The sequence below is a fragment of the Scyliorhinus torazame genome, chromosome 19, assembly GCF_047496885.1.
Source record: "Scyliorhinus torazame isolate Kashiwa2021f chromosome 19, sScyTor2.1, whole genome shotgun sequence".
Taxonomy (NCBI): Eukaryota; Metazoa; Chordata; class Chondrichthyes; order Carcharhiniformes; family Scyliorhinidae; genus Scyliorhinus; species Scyliorhinus torazame.
In genome coordinates, this window is record NC_092725.1 from 6,301,150 (window position 1) to 6,318,738 (window position 17,589).

Sequence of the window (17,589 nt, forward strand, 5' to 3'; positions counted from 1 at the left end):
TGAAAAGAACGAGAGGCCATTTTATTGAGACGGATAAAATATTCTGAAGGGGCTTTGGCAGGGTCGATGCTGAGAGGTTGGCCGCCCTCGTCCTACCAACCCCCGGGCTGGAGGTTCTGGGACACGGTTGTAGGGGAATGGCGGGGGGGGGGGAGCGGCTCACGGTTTCCGGATAATAAGGAGTCGGCCATTTTGGATTGAGACGAGGGCGGAATGTCTTTGCTCAGAGGGATGGGAATCTTCGGAACTCTCTCCCCCGCCCCCCAGAGAGCGGTGAGCCGCTCAGTCCTAGACCGAGAGCGTGTTGGAGGCGGAGGGGGGGGGAATTGAGGGGGAGGAGCCGAGGGAGCAGATCAGCCACAGGCTCGATGAAGGGCCATCTCCGGCTCCTGTACTTTGGGAAATGCCTCAGTTTTGAACCGAGCATCTGCATTTTCAAATCCCTCCATAATTCCCGATCCCGACAACCTCCTCCATGTCTTTACAACACTCCCTATCTCCGTCTGTCTGTCTGTTCATCTCTCCCTGCACTCCTTACTCTGTCTCCCTCTCTCTATGTCTCTGTCTCTGTCCCTCTCTGTCTCTGTCTCCGTCCCTCTCTCTCTCTGGCTCTCTCTCTCTGTCTCTCTCCGTCTCTGTGTGTGTGTCTCTCTCTCTCTGTCTCTGTCTCCGTCCCTCTCTCTCTCTGGCTCTCTCTCTCTGTCTCTCTCCGTCTCTGTGTGTGTGTCTCTCTCTCTCTCTGTCCCTCTCTCTCTCTGGCTCTCTCTCTCTCTCCCTCTCTCTGTGTCTCTCTCTCCGTCTGTGTGTGTGTCTCTCTCTCTCTGTCGCTCTGTCTCTGTCTCTCTCTCTCTCTCTGTCTCTCTCTCCATCTCTGTATGTCTCTCTCTCTCTGTCTCTCTCTCTCTGTCACTCTCTCTCTCTGTCTCTCTCTCTCTGTCTCTCTCTGTCTCTGTCTCCATCTCTGTATGTCTCTCTCTCTCTGTCTCGCTCTCTCTGTCACTCTCTCTCTCTGTCTCTCTCTCTGTCTCTCTCTCTCTGTCACTCTCTCTCTCTGTCTCTCTCTCTCTCTGTCTCTCTCTCTCTGTCTCTCTCTCTCTCTGTCTCTCTCTGTCTCTGTCTCTCTCTGTCTCTCTCTCTCTCTCTCTCTCTCTCTGTCTCTCTCTCTCTGTCTCTCTCTCTCTCTGTCTCTCTCTCTCTGTCTCTCTCTCTCTCTGTCTCTGTCTCTCTCTGTCTCTGTCTCTCTCTCTCTGTGTCTCTCTCTCTGTCTCTCTCTCTGTCTCTCTCTCTCTGTGTCTCTCTCTCTGTGTCTCTCTCTCTGTGTCTCTCTCTCTCTCTCTGTGTCTCTCTCTGTGTCTCTCTCTGTGTCTCTCTCTGTGTCTCTCTCTGTGTCTCTCTCTCTGTGTCTCTCTCTCTGTGTCTCTCTCTCTGTGTCTCTCTCTCTGTGTCTCTCTCTCTGTGTCTCTCTCTCTGTGTCTCTCTCTCGGTGTCTCTCTCTCGGTGTCTCTCTCTCCTCCTTTAAGACTCTCCTTAAAACCAGCCTCCTTTACTGAGCTTTCGGTTTCCTGTCGCTGACGCTTCTTCCCGTAGTTTCTGTATCAAACTCCGTCCCGTCGCGCTCTTGTGAGGCCCCGTGAGGTTGCTCTCATTGAAGGCACTGTCTAAATTCCGGTTGTTGGTGAAACTCACCAAAGGATGGTGGTGCTGGGGGCAGAGGCAAGGGGCCGAATGGCCTAGCCCGGTTCCTACTTCCCCCCCCAAACAAAATCCTACCCGCAGCGCCAATTGCGTGTGCCTCGATCCCGAGCACCACCCCCCCCACCCCCCCCCCCCCACCCCCACGCCCCCCCACCCCCACACACACACACAACCGGCCCAGTACCGATCGACGAAGCCTTCTGCGTGATCAGCAGGGTCTCCGCGCCCATCCGGGCTGCCGCCGCCGCCGCCTCCGCCCCCGCGTGTCCGCCTCCCACCACCACTACGTCGTGGCGCTGCTGCCCTCCCGGGATCGGGGAGGAATCCCCGCCAAGCTCCCGGCCCCCGTCCGCTCCGGCTGAGCACGGCCTGCGGAACGCTCGAACGCCGTCCCTCCAACGGGCCCGTCCCAGGAACATCTGCAGGGGGGCGGTGGGGGGGGGGGGGGGGGGGAGAGAATAAATGGGGCGAAAGAGAGAAGAAAAAAAAATCAAAAGAGGAGGTGGAAAGGTTTCCGAGTTGCGAACGTCTTCAGCACCCCCCCCCCCCCCCCGGTCGCACTGCGCGCTCCGCTTTCGCAATCGTCTTAACGCGCACGCTTCACTGAGCGGCAGGCGATTAAAAATGGTCTGCGAGGGATTGTAGGGGAGGGGTTTGCTCGGCGGAAGGGGTAACGGCCAAATGGGGGGAGGGATTGGGGCCAAGGCCGGAGGAGGAGGCACGGAGTGAGGGGCGTCTTTGCGTGCGAGGTGGAGCCTGATGCAGTCTTTCCGGCGTACCTGACGAAGGCTAGGATGAGTCGGCTTTTTTTTGAAGGAGCGGAAGGTAAGTGTGAGCGGGCTGCAAAACTACAGACAGACCTGGCTTCTCCCTTTAATTACATCATCTGAATTAATATAATAATCATCTTTATTGTCACAAGTAGGCTTACATTAACACTGCGTTGAGGTTACCGTGGGAAAAACCCTCGGCGCCACACTCCGGCGCCTGTTTGGGCACACAGAGGGAGAATTCAGAATGTCCAAATTACCTAACAAGCCCGTCTTTCGGGAGGAAACCGGAGCACCCGGAGGAAACCCACGCAGGCATGGGGAGAACGTGCAGACTCCGCACAGACAGTGGCCCAAGCCGGGAATCGAACCTGGGACCCTGGCACTGTGAAGCAACAGTGCTAAGCACTGTGCTACCCTGCCGCCCATGTATCCCACTAAGTTCCATGACCTGTTTAGCTCGGACTAAACACCGCTCCCTCATAAGTTGTTTACACTCCAGGGACTCTCCAGCAATCACAGCACCATTCCATTAGCCCTTTATCTGTAACCAAGTAAGTGGGTGGAAGGGATAATAACCTCACCTTTTACGACTCTTTAATTATAGCTTCAGCGGACACAGAGTGTGGGTGCCTTAACCCAGGCTTTACTGCAACATAGAGAAAATATAACAACATCTGTATTTCTCACACATCGCATGAGCTTTTTGCAAACCGCTTTAAATCCGTGTGCCCTCTTTCGTTCTCGATCCTTTTAGGAGCGGCAACATTTCCTCCCTGTCTGCTCTATCCAGCCCCAGCCCATCCCCGAGATTTAGAACATCTCGATCAAATCTGCTGTTTGCCTCCTTCTCTCCGAGGGGCCCCAAATCCTCCACTCCGTCCTCGTAACCGAAGTATTTTCACCTCCGGAGCCACTCTTGTAAACCTCTCCTGCACTCGCGTCCTTCGTAGCGTGTGGCGACGAGGACGTCGCACAGTACTCCAGTTGCGACCTAACGAGCGCTTTTAAACAGCTCCATCGTAACCCCCCTGGATTGTTTCCCCCACCCAGCAGAAACAGACAGAGCCTGCCGGTCGCTTCATCCAAAACCCAGAGGCGGGAAACAACCGGGGGGGGAGGGGGGGGGGGGAACGGTACGTCATGGTCAGCGGTGTCCTTGACGGGGCACCGGTCGTCCTGGGGAACGTGTGCGCTCCCAACTGGGACAACCCTGGAGTTTATGAAGAAATCCATGGTGGAAATCCCCGGTGTTTCCAGGGACTATAACAGCGGAATACTCCGCGATCGTAATCTCCGACCAGGCTCCACACGACATGGATGGAGGTTGGACACGGGTTGGGCCCAACACCCCCCCCATGGAGGCCGGACACGGCCCTCCTGGCCAATAAGGCCTTCAGCGAGAAAATATCACAGGCCAGAGACGAGTATACTACCAGTAACCAGAATGGGGAGGCCTCACTCGCCACCTCCTGGGCGGTGCTGAAGGCCGTGATCAGGGGTGAAATTATTGCCCACAAGGCCGTGGGGACAGGGAAGCGAGGCAACAACTGATCGACTCCATCCTGGAGATGGGCCGTCGATACTCCGAGGCCCTGACCGTAGAGCTCCCGGCGGAGAGGGAAAAGCTACACACGGACTTTGACCTGCTCTCCACGAGGAACCAACTCCGCCGGACACGGAGGGGGGACCCTATTCGAACACGGAGACAAGGCCGGCCGCCTGCTGGCTCCCCAGCTGAGAAACAGGCACCCACGAGGGAGATAGCGCAGATTAGAGACAGCAAAGGGAAAACTAGCGATGGAGCCGATAAAGGTCAACAAAGCATTCGAGACCTTCGACCAGGGACTGTTCGCCTCGGGACCCGCAGCGGGTTCAAACAGTTCCCCGATGGACCGGGGAGGAGGCAGAGAGCACAGAGTCTCGCTCTGTGCGGGTGACCTGCTCCTCGACATCTCAGACCCACAAAGCAGCATGGGGGGAATCATCGCGCTGCTGAAAGAGTTTGGGGCCTTCTCGGGCTACAAACCCAACCTGAGCAAGAGCGAGATCTTCCCGGTGAACCCGGAAAGGAGGAGGGGGAAGAGCTGGAGGGGCTGCCGTCCAAACAGGCCCGAAACAAATACCGCTACCTGGGGATCCAAATCGCTCACAACTGGACACGGAGTCACGAGGGGAACCTGGGCGGAGGAAGTTAAATAGGACCTGCGGAGGTGGGACGCGCTCCCGCTCTCCCTGGCGGGGAGGGCGCAGACGATCAAGATGACCGTACTGCCCAGGCTCCTCTTCCTGTTCAGATCCATCCCGATCGACATCCCCAAGACCTTCTTCAACGCATCAGAAAAACTGATCATGGCGTTTGAGTGAGTGGCGAGGGGGAGGGGGGGTCCGAGGAGGGTAAGGGGGGGGGTAAAGGGGCCAGAAGCGGAGTGGGTGGGAATGGAGGAGGGCTCCTGCACGGGGACCTCCCTCCGGGCCCTGGCCACGGCGACACCCCCATCCCCACTGAACAAACACTCACCCAGCCCAGTGGTGGGAGCCGCACTCCGCCCATGGAACCAGCTCGGGCAGCACTTCGGACGACCCGAAATGCCCGTTAAAGCCCCACCGGTCCGCTCCCGTGACAATGGACGCCACCTTCGAACGGTGGAGACGGGACGGTGGGACGGGGGAAACGCTGACGGTTTGGGATTTCCTACACTCGCAACAGACGGACAACACACTGGAGGAACTGACAGAGAAGTTCCAGCTGACCGGGGGGGAACGAGCCGAGATACCTGCAGGTCAAAAACCTCCCAAGTCGGGAGACAAGGACACACCCACGACCACGGCAACACTCATTGTTCGAGGACCTACTGGACACGGACATCTGAGGGAGGGAGACTGCGCCGACCTGTGTGGGGGACTACTGGGGAGGGCAGGTACACCATTGGGTGAGAGAGAAGTGAGAGGAGAAGTTGGGGTTTGAAATAGGGTGGGGACTCTGCAGTGAAGCAGTGCACAGGGCCAACTCCACCTCCTCCTGCGCAAGGCTCAGCCTAATGCAGCTCAAAGTGGGGCACAGAGCGTACCCGACCAGTACCCCAATGAGCAGGTCCTTCCCGGAGGTGCCAGGCGATTACAAAGGGAGGGGGGGGGGTCAGGAATAAAAGGGGGAGAAGGAGATTTCCCAACTGGAAATAAGCACCTAGTGGACAACGCAGCCGCAGTACAGAACTAAAGACGACCGCTGTGTATACATACATTTTCAGTTTCGATCTACGTTCATGAGTACCAAATAAAAGCATTTGTAAAAACATAAGCGAGGGTGGGGGGAGGGGGGGTATAGATTTAAGAGAAGGGCGGAACGGTGGCACAGTGGTTAACACTGCTGCCTCACGGTGCCAGGGACCCGGCTTCGAACCCGGCTTGGGTCACTGACTGCGTGGAGTCTGCACGTCCTCCCCGTGTGTGTGTGGATTTCCTCCGGGTGCTCCGGTTTCCTCCCACAGTCCAAAGATGTACGGGTTAGGTGGATTGGCCGTGATCAATTGTCCCTTAGTGTCCAGGGATGTACAGGTTAGGTGGATTGGCCATGATCAATTGTCCCTTAGTGTCCAGGGATGTACAGGTTCGGTGGATTGACCCTGATCAATTGTCCCTTAGTGTCCAGAGATGTACAGGTTAGGTGGATTGGCCATGATCAATTGTCCCTTAGTGTCCAGGGATGTGCAGGTTAGGTGGATTGGCCATGATCAATTGTCCCTTAGTGTCCAGGGATGTACAGGTTAGGTGGATTGACCATGATCAATTGTCCCTTAGTGTCCAGTGATGTACAGGTTAGGTGGATTAGCCATGATCAATTGTCCCTTAGTGTCCAGAGATGTACAGGTTAGGTGGATTGACCATGATCAATTGTCCCTTAGTGTCCAGGGATGTACAGGTTAGGTGGATTAGCCATGATCAATTGTCCCTTAGTGTCCAGAGATGTACAGGTTAGGTGGATTGGCCATGATCAATTGTCCCTTAGTGTCCAGGGATGTACAGGTTAGGTGGATTAGCCATGATCAATTGTCCCTTAGTGTCCAGAGATGTACAGGTTAGGTGGATTGACCATGATCAATTGTCCCTTAGTGTCCAGGGATGTACAGGTTAGGTGGATTGGCCATGATCAATTGTCCCTTAGTGGCCAGGGATGTACAGGTTAGGTGGATTGACCATGATCAATTGTCCCTTAGTGGCCAGGGATGTACAGGTTAGGTGGATTGACCATGATCAATTGTCCCTTAGTGTCCAGGGATGTACAGGTTAGGTGGATTGGCCATGATCAATTGTCCCTTAGTGGCCAGGGATGTACAGGTTAGGTGGATTGACCATGATCAATTGTCCCTTAGTGGCCAGGGATGTACAGGTTAGGTGGATTGACCATGATCAATTGTCCCTTAGTGGCCAGGGATGTACAGGTTAGGTGGATTGACCATGATCAATTGTCCCTTAGTGGCCAGGGATGTACAGGTTAGGTGGATTGACCATGATAAATTGTCCCTTAGTGTCCAGGGACGTACAGGTTAGGTGGATTGACCATGATCAATTGTCCCTTAGTGTCCAGGGATGTACAGGTTAGGTGGATTGACCATGATCAATTGTCCCTTAGTGTCTAGGGATGTACAGGTTAGGTGGATTGGCCATGATCAATTGTCCCTTAGTGTCCAGGGATGTACAGGTTAGGTGGATTGGCCGTAATCAATTGTCCCTTAGTGTCCAGGGATGTACAGGTTAGGTGGATTGGCCATGATCAATTGTCCCTTAGTGCCCAGGGATGTACAGGTTAGGTGGATTGGCCATGATCAATTGTCCCTGAGTGCCCAGGATGTGCAGGTTAGGTGGATTGGCCATGATCAATTGTCCCTTAGTGTCCAGGGATGTACAGGTTAGGTGGATTGACCATGATCAATTGTCCCTTAGTGTCCAGGGATGTACAGGTTAGGTGGATTGGCCATGATCAATTGTCCCTTAGTGTCCAGGGATGTACAGGTTAGGTGGATTGGCCATGATCAATTGTCACTTAGTGTCCAGGGATGTACAGGTTAGGTGGATTGGCCATGATCAATTGTCCCTTAGTGTCCAGCGATGTCCAGGTTAGGTGGATTAGCCATGATCAATTGTCCCGTAGTGTCCAGGGATGTACAGGTTCGGTGGATTAGCCATGATCAATTGTCCCTTAGTATCCAGGGATGTACAGGTTAGGTGGACTGGCCATGATTAGTTGTCATTTGGTGCCCAGGGATGTACGGGTTAGGTGGATTGGCCATGATCAATTGTCCCTTAGTGTCCAGGGATGTACAGGTCAGGTGGTTTGGCTATGATCAATTGTCCCTTAGTGTCCAGAGATGTACAGGTTAGGTGGATTGGCCATGATCAATTGTCCCTTAGTGTCCAGAGATGTACAGGTTAGGTGGATTGGCCAAGATCAATTATCCCTTAGTGTCCAGGGATGTACAGGTTAGGTGGATTGGCCATGATCAATTGTCCCTCAGTGTCCAGAGATGTACAGGTTAGGTGGATTGACCATGATCAATTGTCCCTTCGTGTCCACGGATGTACAGGTTAGGTGGATTGGCCATGATCAATTGTCCCTTAGTGTCCAGGGATGTACAGGTTAGATGGATTGGCCCTGATCAATTGTCCCTCAGTGCCCCGGGATGTACGGGTTAGGTGGATTGGCTATGATCAATTGTCCCTTAGTGTCCAGGGATGTACAGGTTAGGTGGATTGGCCATGATTAATTGTCCCTTACTGTCCAGGGATGTACAGGTTAGGTGGATTGGCCATGATTAATTGTCCCTTACTGTCCAGGGATGTACAGGTTAGGTGGATTGGCCATGATCAATTGTCCCTTAGTGTCCAGGGATGTACAGGTTAGGTGGATTGGCCATGATCAATTGTCCCTTACTGTCCACGGATGTACAGGTTAGGTGGATTGGCCATGATCAATTATCCCTTAGTGTCCAGGGATGTACAGGTTAGATGGATTGGCCATGATCAATTGTCCCTTAGTGTCCAGGGATGTACGGGTTAGGTGGATTGGCTATGATCAATTGTCCCTTAGTGTCCAGGGATGTACAGGTTAGGTGGATTGGCCGTGATCAATTGTCCCTTAGTGTCCAGGGATGTACAGGTTAGGTGGATTGGCCATGATCAATTGTCCCTTAGAGTCCAGGGATGTACAGGTTATGTGGATTGGCCATGATCAATTGTCCCTTAGAGTCCAGGGATGTACAGGTTATGTGGATTGGCCATGATCAATTGTCCCTTAGTGTCCAGTGATGTACAGGTTATGTGGATTGGCCATGATCAATTGTCCCTTAGTGTCCAGGGATGTACAGGTTAGGTGGATTGGCCATGATCAATTGTCCCTTAGTGTCCAGGGATGTGCAGGTTAGGTGGATTGGCCATGATCAATTGTCCCTTAGTGTCCAGGGATGTACAGGTTAGGTGGATTGACCATGATCAATTGTCCCTTAGTGTCCAGGGATGCACAGGTTAGGTGGATTGGCCATGATTAATTGTCCCTTAGTGTCCAGGTATGTACAGGTTAGGTGGATTGGCCATGATCAATTGCCCCTTAGTGTCCAGGGATGTACAGGTTAGGTGGATTGGCCATGATCAATTGTCCCTTACTGTCCAGCGATGTACAGGTTATGTGGATTGATCATGATCAATTGTCCCTTAGTGTCCAGGGATGTACAGGTTAGGTGGATTGGCCATGATCTATTATCCCTTAGTGTCCAGGGATGCACAGGTTAGGTGGATTGGCCATGATTAATTGTGCCTTAGTGTCCAGGTATGTACAGGTTAGGTGGATTGGCCATGATCAATTGCCCCTTAGTGTCCAGGGATGCACAGGTTAGGTGGATTAGCCATGATCAATTGTCCCTTCGTGTCCAGGGATGTACAGGTTAGGTGGATTGGCCATGATCAATTGTCCCTTACTGTCCAGCGATGTACAGGTTATGTGGATTGATCATGATCAATTGTCCCTTAGTGTCCAGGGATGTACAGGTTAGGTGGATTGGCCATGATCTATTATCCCTTAGTGTCCAGGGATGTACAGGTTAGGTGGATTGGCCATGATCAAATGTCTCTTAGTGTCCAGGGATGTACAGGTTTGGTGGATTGGCCATGATCAATTGTCCCTTAGAGTCCAGGGATGTACAGGTTATGTGGATTGGCCATGATCAATTGTCCCTTAGTGTCCAGGGATGTACAGGTTTGGTGGATTGGCCATGATCAATTGTCCCTTAGAGTCCAGGGATGTACAGGTTATGTGGATTGGCCATGATCAATTGTCCCTTAGTGTCCAGGGATGTGCAGGTTAGGTGGATTGGCCATGATCAATTGTCCCTTAGTATCCAAGGATGTGCAGGTTAGGTGGATTGGCCATGATCAATTGTCCCTTAGTATCCAAGGATGTACAGGTTATGTGGATTGGCCATGATCAATTGTCCCTTAGTGTCCAGGGATGTGCAGGTTATGTGGATTGGCCATGATCAATTGTCCCTTAGTGTCCAGGGATGTACAGGTTAGGTGGATTGGCCATGATCAATTGTCCCTTAGAGTCCAGGGATGTACAGGGTAGGTGGATTGACCATGATCAATTGTCCCTTAGTGTCCAGGGATGTACAGGTTAGGAGGATTGACCATGATCAATTGTCCCTTAGTGACCCGGGATGTACAGGGTAGGTGGATTGGCCATGATCAATTGTCCCTTAGTGTCCAGGGATGTACAGGTTAGGTGGATTGGCCATGATCAATTGTCCCTTAGTGTCCAGGGATGTACAGGTTAGGAGGATTGGCCATGATCAATTGTCCCTTAGTGTCCAGGGATGTACAGGTTAGGTGGATTGACCATGATCAATTGTCCCTTAGTGTCCAGGGATGTACAGGTTAGGAGGATTGACCATGATCAATTGTCCCTTAGTGTCCAGGGATGTACAGGTTAGGTGGATTGGCCATGATCAATTGTCCCTTAGTGTCCAGGGATGTACAGGTTAGGTGGATTGACCATGATCAATTGTCCCTTAGTGTCCAGGGATGTACAGGTTAGGAGGATTGGCCATGATCAATTGTCCCTTAGTGTCCAGGGATGTACAGGTTAGGTGGATTGACCATGATCAATTGTCCCTTAGTGTCCAGGGATGTACAGGTTAGGAGGATTGGCCATGATCAATTGTCCCTTAGTGTCCAGGGATGTACAGGTTAGGAGGATTGACCATGATCAATTGTCCCTTAGTGTCGAGGGATGTACAGGTTAGGTGGATTGACCATGATCAATTGTCCCTTAGTGTCCAGGGATGTACAGGTTAGGAGGATTGGCCATGATCAATTGTCCCTTAGTGTCCAGGGATGTACAGGTTAGGAGGATTGACCATGATCAATTGTCCCTTAGTGTCCAGGGATGTACAGGTTAGGAGGATTGACCATGATCAATTGTCCCTTAGTGTCCAGGGATGTACAGGTTAGGTGGATTGGCCATGATCAATTGTCCCTTAGTGTCCAGTGATGTACAGGTTAGGTGGATTGGCCATGATCAATTGTCCCTTAGTGTCCAGGAATGTACAGGTTAGGTGGATTGGCCATGATCAATTGTCCCTTAGTGTCCAGGGATGTACAGGTTAGGTGGATTGGCCATGATCAATTGTCCCTTAGTGTCCAGGGATGTACAGGTTAGGTGGATTGACCATGATCAATTGTCCCTCAGTGTCCAGGGATGTACAGGTTAGGTGGATTGGCCGTGATCAATTGTCCCTCAGTGTCCAGGGATGTACAGGTTAGGTGGATTGGCCATGATCAATTGTCCCTTAGTGTCCAGGGATGTACAGGTTAGGTGGATTGGCCATGATCAATTGTCCCTTAGTGTCCAGGGATGTACAGGTTAGGTGGATTGGCCATGATCAATTGTCCCTTAGTGTCCAGGGATGTACAGGTTAGGAGGATTGACCATGATCAATTATCCCTTAGTGTCCAGGGATGTACAGGTTAGGTGGATTGACCATGATCAATTATCCCTTAGTGTCCAGGGATGTACAGGTTAGATGGATTGACCGTGATCAATTATCCCTTAGTGTCCAGGGATGTACAGGTTAGGAGGATTGGCCGTGATCAATTATCCCTTAGTGTCCAGGGATGTACAGGTTAGGTGGATTGGCCATGATCAATTGTCCCTCAGTGTCCAGGGATGTACAGGTTAGGTGGATTGGCCATGATCAATTGTCCCTTAGTGTCCAGGGATGTACAGGTTAGGTGGATTGGCCGTGATCAATTATCCCTTAGTGTCCATGGATGTGCAGGTTAGGTGGATTGGCCATGATCAATTGTCCCTTAGTGTCCAGGGATGTACAGGTTAGGAGGATTGACCATGATCAATTATCCCTTAGTGTCCAGGGATGTACAGGTTAGGTGGATTGGCCATGATCAATTGTCCCTTAGTGTCCAGGGATGTACAGGTTAGGAGGATTGGCCATGATCAATTGTCCCTTAGTGTCCAGGGATGTACAGGTTAGGTGGATTGGCCATGATCAATTGTCCCTTAGTGTCCAGGGATGTACAGGTTAGGAGGATTGGCCATGATCAATTGTCCCTTAGTGTCCAGGGATGTACAGGTTAGGAGGATTGACCATGATCAATTATCCCTTAGTGTCCAGGGATGTACAGGTTAGGTGGATTGGCCATGATCAATTGTCCCTTAGTGTCCAGGGATGTACAGGTTAGGAGGATTGGCCATGATCAATTGTCCCTTAGTGTCCAGGGATGTACAGGTTAGGTGGATTGGCCATGATCAATTGTCCCTTAGTGTCCAGGGATGTACAGGTTAGGAGGATTGGCCATGATCAATTGTCCCTTAGTGTCCAGGGATGTACAGGTTAGGCGGATTGGCCATGATCAATTGTCCCTTAGTGTCCAGGGATGTACAGGTTAGGTGGATTGGCCATGATCAATTGTCCCTTAGTGTCCAGGGATGTACAGGTTAGGAGGATTGGCCATGATCAATTATCCCTTAGTGTCCAGGGATGTACAGGTTAGGTGGATTGGCCATGATCAATTATCCCTTAGTGTCCTGGGATGTACAGGTTAGGAGGATTGGCCGTGATCAATTGTCCCTTAGTGTCCAGGGATGTACAGGTTAGGTGGATTGGCCATGATCAATTGTCCCTTAGTGTCCAGGGATGTACAGGTTAGGTGGATTGGCCATGATCAATTGTCCCTTAGTGTCCAGGGATGTACAGGTTGGGAGGGGGGGGATGCAGGTAGGGAACGCCCCACGATCGCTCCCCGCTGGATGTTCCGTCACCGCGGGAGCAGGGGGGAAACGTGCGATCGACTCACGCCGGAACCTTCCGGCCGACGCACCGGACTGCACGTCGCGAGCCAGCGCTGCGAACGGAAAACAAACATTGGGGGGAGAAGGTTTGAAAAGCACCGTCAGGGGGTCCGCGGGAAGTCGGAGGGGGAATCGGGGGGGGGGGGGGGGAGGGGGTTAATCCCGGCAGGGGTGGTCCAGATCGAATGCAGGAGGTGCGGCCGGCTGGAAACCGGCTGGGGGAGTCCGGGAGGCGCCTCTCTCTCTCTCTCTCTCTCTCTGTACCTCTCCGTCGCTCTCTCCGCTCCGAGACACAGCAGCTGGAGCAGGAGGGAAGTACAGAAGAGGCAGACACAGACAGGCTGGGCCTCACACACCAGAGACACCGAACACCACACGCCCATCGCAACCCCACCCGGAGGCAGCAAACAGGCATGGCAGCAGCAGAGAGTGACAGACTGGAATCTAACCGAGGGGTTTGGGGTGGTTTATATATAGAATAACATACCCAGGAGTGAGTTACACACTGGAATCTAATCGAGGGGTTCGGGGTGGTTTATATATAGAATAACAGATACCCGGGAGTGAGTTACAGACTGGAATCTAATCGAGGTGTTCGGGGTGGTTTATATATAGAATAACAGATACCCGGGAGTGAGTTACAGACTCGATCTAACCGAGGGGTTCGGGGTGGTTTATATATAGAATAACAGATACCCGGGAGTGAGGTACAGACTGGAAACTAATCGAGGGGTTCGGGGTGGTTTATATATAGAATAACAGATACCCGGGAGAGTTACAGACTGGAATCTAATCGAGGGGTTCGGGGTGGTTTATATATAGAATAACAGATACCCGGGAGAGTTACAGACTGGAATCTAATCGAGGGGTTCGGGGTGGTTTATATATAGAATAACAGATACCCGGGAGTGAGTTACAGACTGGAATCTAATCGAGGGGTTCGGGGTGGTTTATATATAGAATAACAGATACCCGGGAGTGAGTTACAGACTGGAATCTAATCGAGGGGTTCGGGGTGGTTTATATATAGAATAACAGATACCCGGGAGTGAGTTACAGACTGGAATCTAATCGAGGGGTTCGGGGTGGTTTATATATAGAATAACAGATACCCGGGAGTGAGTTACAGACTGGAATCTAATCGAGGGGTTCGGGGTGGTTTATATATAGAATAACAGATACCCGGGAGTGAGTTACAGATTGGAATCTAATCGAGGGGTTCGGGGTGGTTTATATATAGAATAACAGATACCCAGGAGTGAGTTACAGACTGGAATCTAATCGAGGGGTTCGGGGTGGTTTATATATAGAATAACAGATACTCGGGAGAGAGTTACCGACTTGAATCTAATCGAGGGGTTCATGGGTTTACTTACAGAATAACAGATACCCGGGAGTGAGTTACAGACTGGAATCTAACCGAGGAGTTTGGGGTGGTATATATATATATATAGAATAACAGATACCCGGGGGTGAGTTACAGACTGGAATCTAATCGAGAGGTTCAGAGTGGTTTATGTATAAAATAACAGATACCCGGGTGTGAGTTACAGACTGGAATCTAATCGAGGGGTTCGGGGTGTTTATATAGAGAATAACAGATACCCGGGAGTGAGTTACAGACTGGAATCTAATCGAGGGGTTCGTGGTGGTTATATATAGAATAACAGATACCCGGGAGTGAGTTATGAACTGGAATCTAATCGAGGGGTTCGGGGTGGTTTATATATAGAATAACAGATACCCGGGAGTGAGAGACAGACTGGAATCTAATCGAGGGGTTCGGGGTGGTTTATATATAGAATAACAGATACCTGGTAGTCAGTTACAGACTGGATCTAACCGAGGGTTCGGGTGGTTTTTATATAGAATAACAGATACCCAGGAGAGAGTGACAGACTGGAATCTAATCGAGGGGTTCGGGGTGGTTTATATATAGAATAACAGATACCCGGGAGTGAGTTACAGACTGGAATCTAATCGAGGTGTTCAGGGTGGTTTATATACAGAATAACAGATACCCGGGAATGAGTTACAGACTGGAATCTAATCGAGGGGTTCAGGGTGGTTTATATATAGAATAACAGATAACCGGGAGTGAGTTACAGACTGGAATCCATTTGAGGGGTTCGGGGTGGTTTATATATAGAATAACAGATACCTGGGAGTGAGTTACAGACTGGAATCTAATCGAGGGGTTCGGGGTGGTTTATATATAGAATAACAGATACCCGGGAGTGAGTTACAGACTGGAATCTAATCGAGGGGTTCGGGGTGGTTTATCTATAGAATAACAGATACCCGGGAGTGAGTTACAGACTGGAATCTAATCGAGGAGTTTGGGGTGGTTTATATATAGAATAACTGATACACGGGAGTGAGTTACAGACTGGAATCTAATCGAGGGGTTCGGGCGGTTTATATTTAGAATAACAGATACCCGGGAGTGAGCTACAGACTGGAATCTAATCGAGGGGTTAGGGGGGGTTTATATATAGAATAACAGATACCCGGGAGTGGGTTACAGACTGGAAACTAATCGAGGGGTTAGGGGGGGTTTATATATAGAATAACAGATACCCGGGAGTGAGTTACAGACTGGAATCTAATCGAGGGGTTCGGGGTGGTTTATATATAGAATAACAGAAACCCGAGTGAGTTACAGACTGGAATCTAATAGAGGGGTTCGGGGTGGTTTATATATAGAATTACAGATACCCGGGAGTGAGTTACAGACTGGAATCTAATCGAGGGGTTCGGGGTGGTTTATATATAGAATGACAGATACCCGGGAGTGGGTTACAGACTGGAATCTAATCGAGGGGTTAGGGGTTGGTTTATATATAGAATAACAGATACCCGGGAGTGAGTTACAGACTGGAATCTAACCGAGGGGTTCGGGGTGGTTTATCTATAGAATAACAGATACCCGGGAGTGAGTTACAGACTGGAATCTAATCGAGGGGTTCGGGGTGGTTTATATATAGAATAACAGATACCCGGGAGTGAGTTACAGACTGGAATCTAATCGAGGGGTTCGGGGTGGTTTATATATAGAATAACAGATACCCGGGAGTGAGTTACAGATTGGAATCTAATCGAGGGGTTCGGGGTGGTTTGTATATAGAATAACAGATACCCAGGAGTGAGTTACAGACTGGAATCTAATCAAGGGGTTCGGGGTGGTTTATATATAGAACAACAGATAACCGGGAGTGAGTTACAGACTGGAATCTAATCGAGGGTTTCGGGGTGGTTTATATATAGAATAACAGATACTCGGGAGAGAGTTACCGACTTGAATCTAATCGAGGGGTTCATGGGTTTACTTACAGAATAACAGATACCCGGGAGTGAGTTACAGACTGGAATCTAACCAAGGAGTTTGGGGTGGTATATATATATATATATATATATAGAATAACAGATACCCGGGGGTGAGTTACAGACTGGAATCTAATCGAGAGGTTCAGAGTGGTTTATGTATAAAATAACAGATACCCGGGTGTGAGTTACAGAATGGAATCTAATCGAAGAGTTCGGGGTGGTTTATGTATAGAATAACAGATAACCGGGAGTGAGTTACAGACTGGAATCTAATCGAGGGGTTCGGGGTGGTTTATATATAGAATAACAGATACCCGGGAGTGAGTTACAGACTGGAATCTAATCGAGGGGTTCGGGGTGGTTATATAGAGAATAACAGATACCCGGGAGTGAGTTACAGACTGGAATCTAATCGAGGGGTTCGTGGTGGTTATATATAGAATAACAGATACCCGGGAGTGAGTTATGAACTGGAATCTAATCGAGGGGTTCGGGGTGGTTTATATATAGAATAACAGATACCCGGGAGTGAGAGACAGACTGGAATCTAATCGAGGGGTTCGGGGTGGTTTATATATAGAATAACAGATACCCGGGAGTGAGTTACAGACTGCAATCGAATCGAGGGGTTCGGGGTGGTTTATATGTAGAATAACAGATACCCGGGAGTGAGTTACAGACTGGAATCTAATCGTGGGGTTCGGGGTGGTTTATATATAGAATAACAGATACCCGGTAGTCAGTTACAGACTGGATCTAACCGAGGGTTCGGGTGGTTTTTATATAGAATAACAGATACCCGGGAGTGGGTTACAGACTGGAATCTAACTGAGGGGTTCGGGGTGGTTTATATATAGAATAACAGATAACCGGGAGTGAGTTACAGACTGGAATCCATTTGAGGGGTTCGGGGTGGTTTATATATAGAATAACAGATACCCGGGAGTGCGTTACAGACTGGAATCTAATCGAGGGGTTCGGGGTGGATTATATTTAGAATAACAGATACCCGGGAGTGAGTTACAGACTGGAATCTAATCGAGGGGTTCGGGGTGGTTTATATATAGAACAACAGATACCCGGGAGTGAGTTACAGACTGGAATCTAATCGAGGGATTCGGGGTGGTTTATATTTCGAATAACAGATACCCAGGAGTGAGTTACTGACTGGAATCTAATCCAGGGGTTCAGGGTGGTTTATATATAGAATAACAGATACCCGGGAGTGAGTTACAGTCTGGAATCTAATCCAGGGGCTCGAGGTGGTTTATATATAGAATAACAGATACCCGGGAGTGGGTTACAGACTGGAATCTAATCGAGGGGTTTATAGATAGAATAACAGATACCCGGGAGTGAGTTACAGACTGGAATCTAATCCAGGGGTTCGGTGTGGTTTATATATATAGTAGATACCCGGGACTGAGGTACAGACTG

The 17,589-nt window shown here is 50.3% G+C and overlaps 1 protein-coding gene across 1 annotated transcript in view; it reads right to left on the reverse strand.

Moving 5' to 3' along the window:
- The window catches only part of LOC140396609 (protein MTO1 homolog, mitochondrial-like), a 37,078-nt gene extending 23,950 nt beyond the window's left edge, over positions 1–13,128 (reverse strand). The window contains exons 1-3 of the mRNA XM_072485405.1: positions 13,090–13,128; positions 3,050–3,114; positions 1,880–2,114 (exon numbers count right to left, since the gene is read on the reverse strand). Coding sequence (XP_072341506.1) covers positions 1,880–2,114 — 235 coding nt within the window. The 5' untranslated portion in view covers positions 3,050–3,114; positions 13,090–13,128. The remainder of the gene's footprint in view (positions 1–1,879; positions 2,115–3,049; positions 3,115–13,089) is intronic.
- Positions 13,129–17,589: the final 4,461 nt, after the last annotated feature.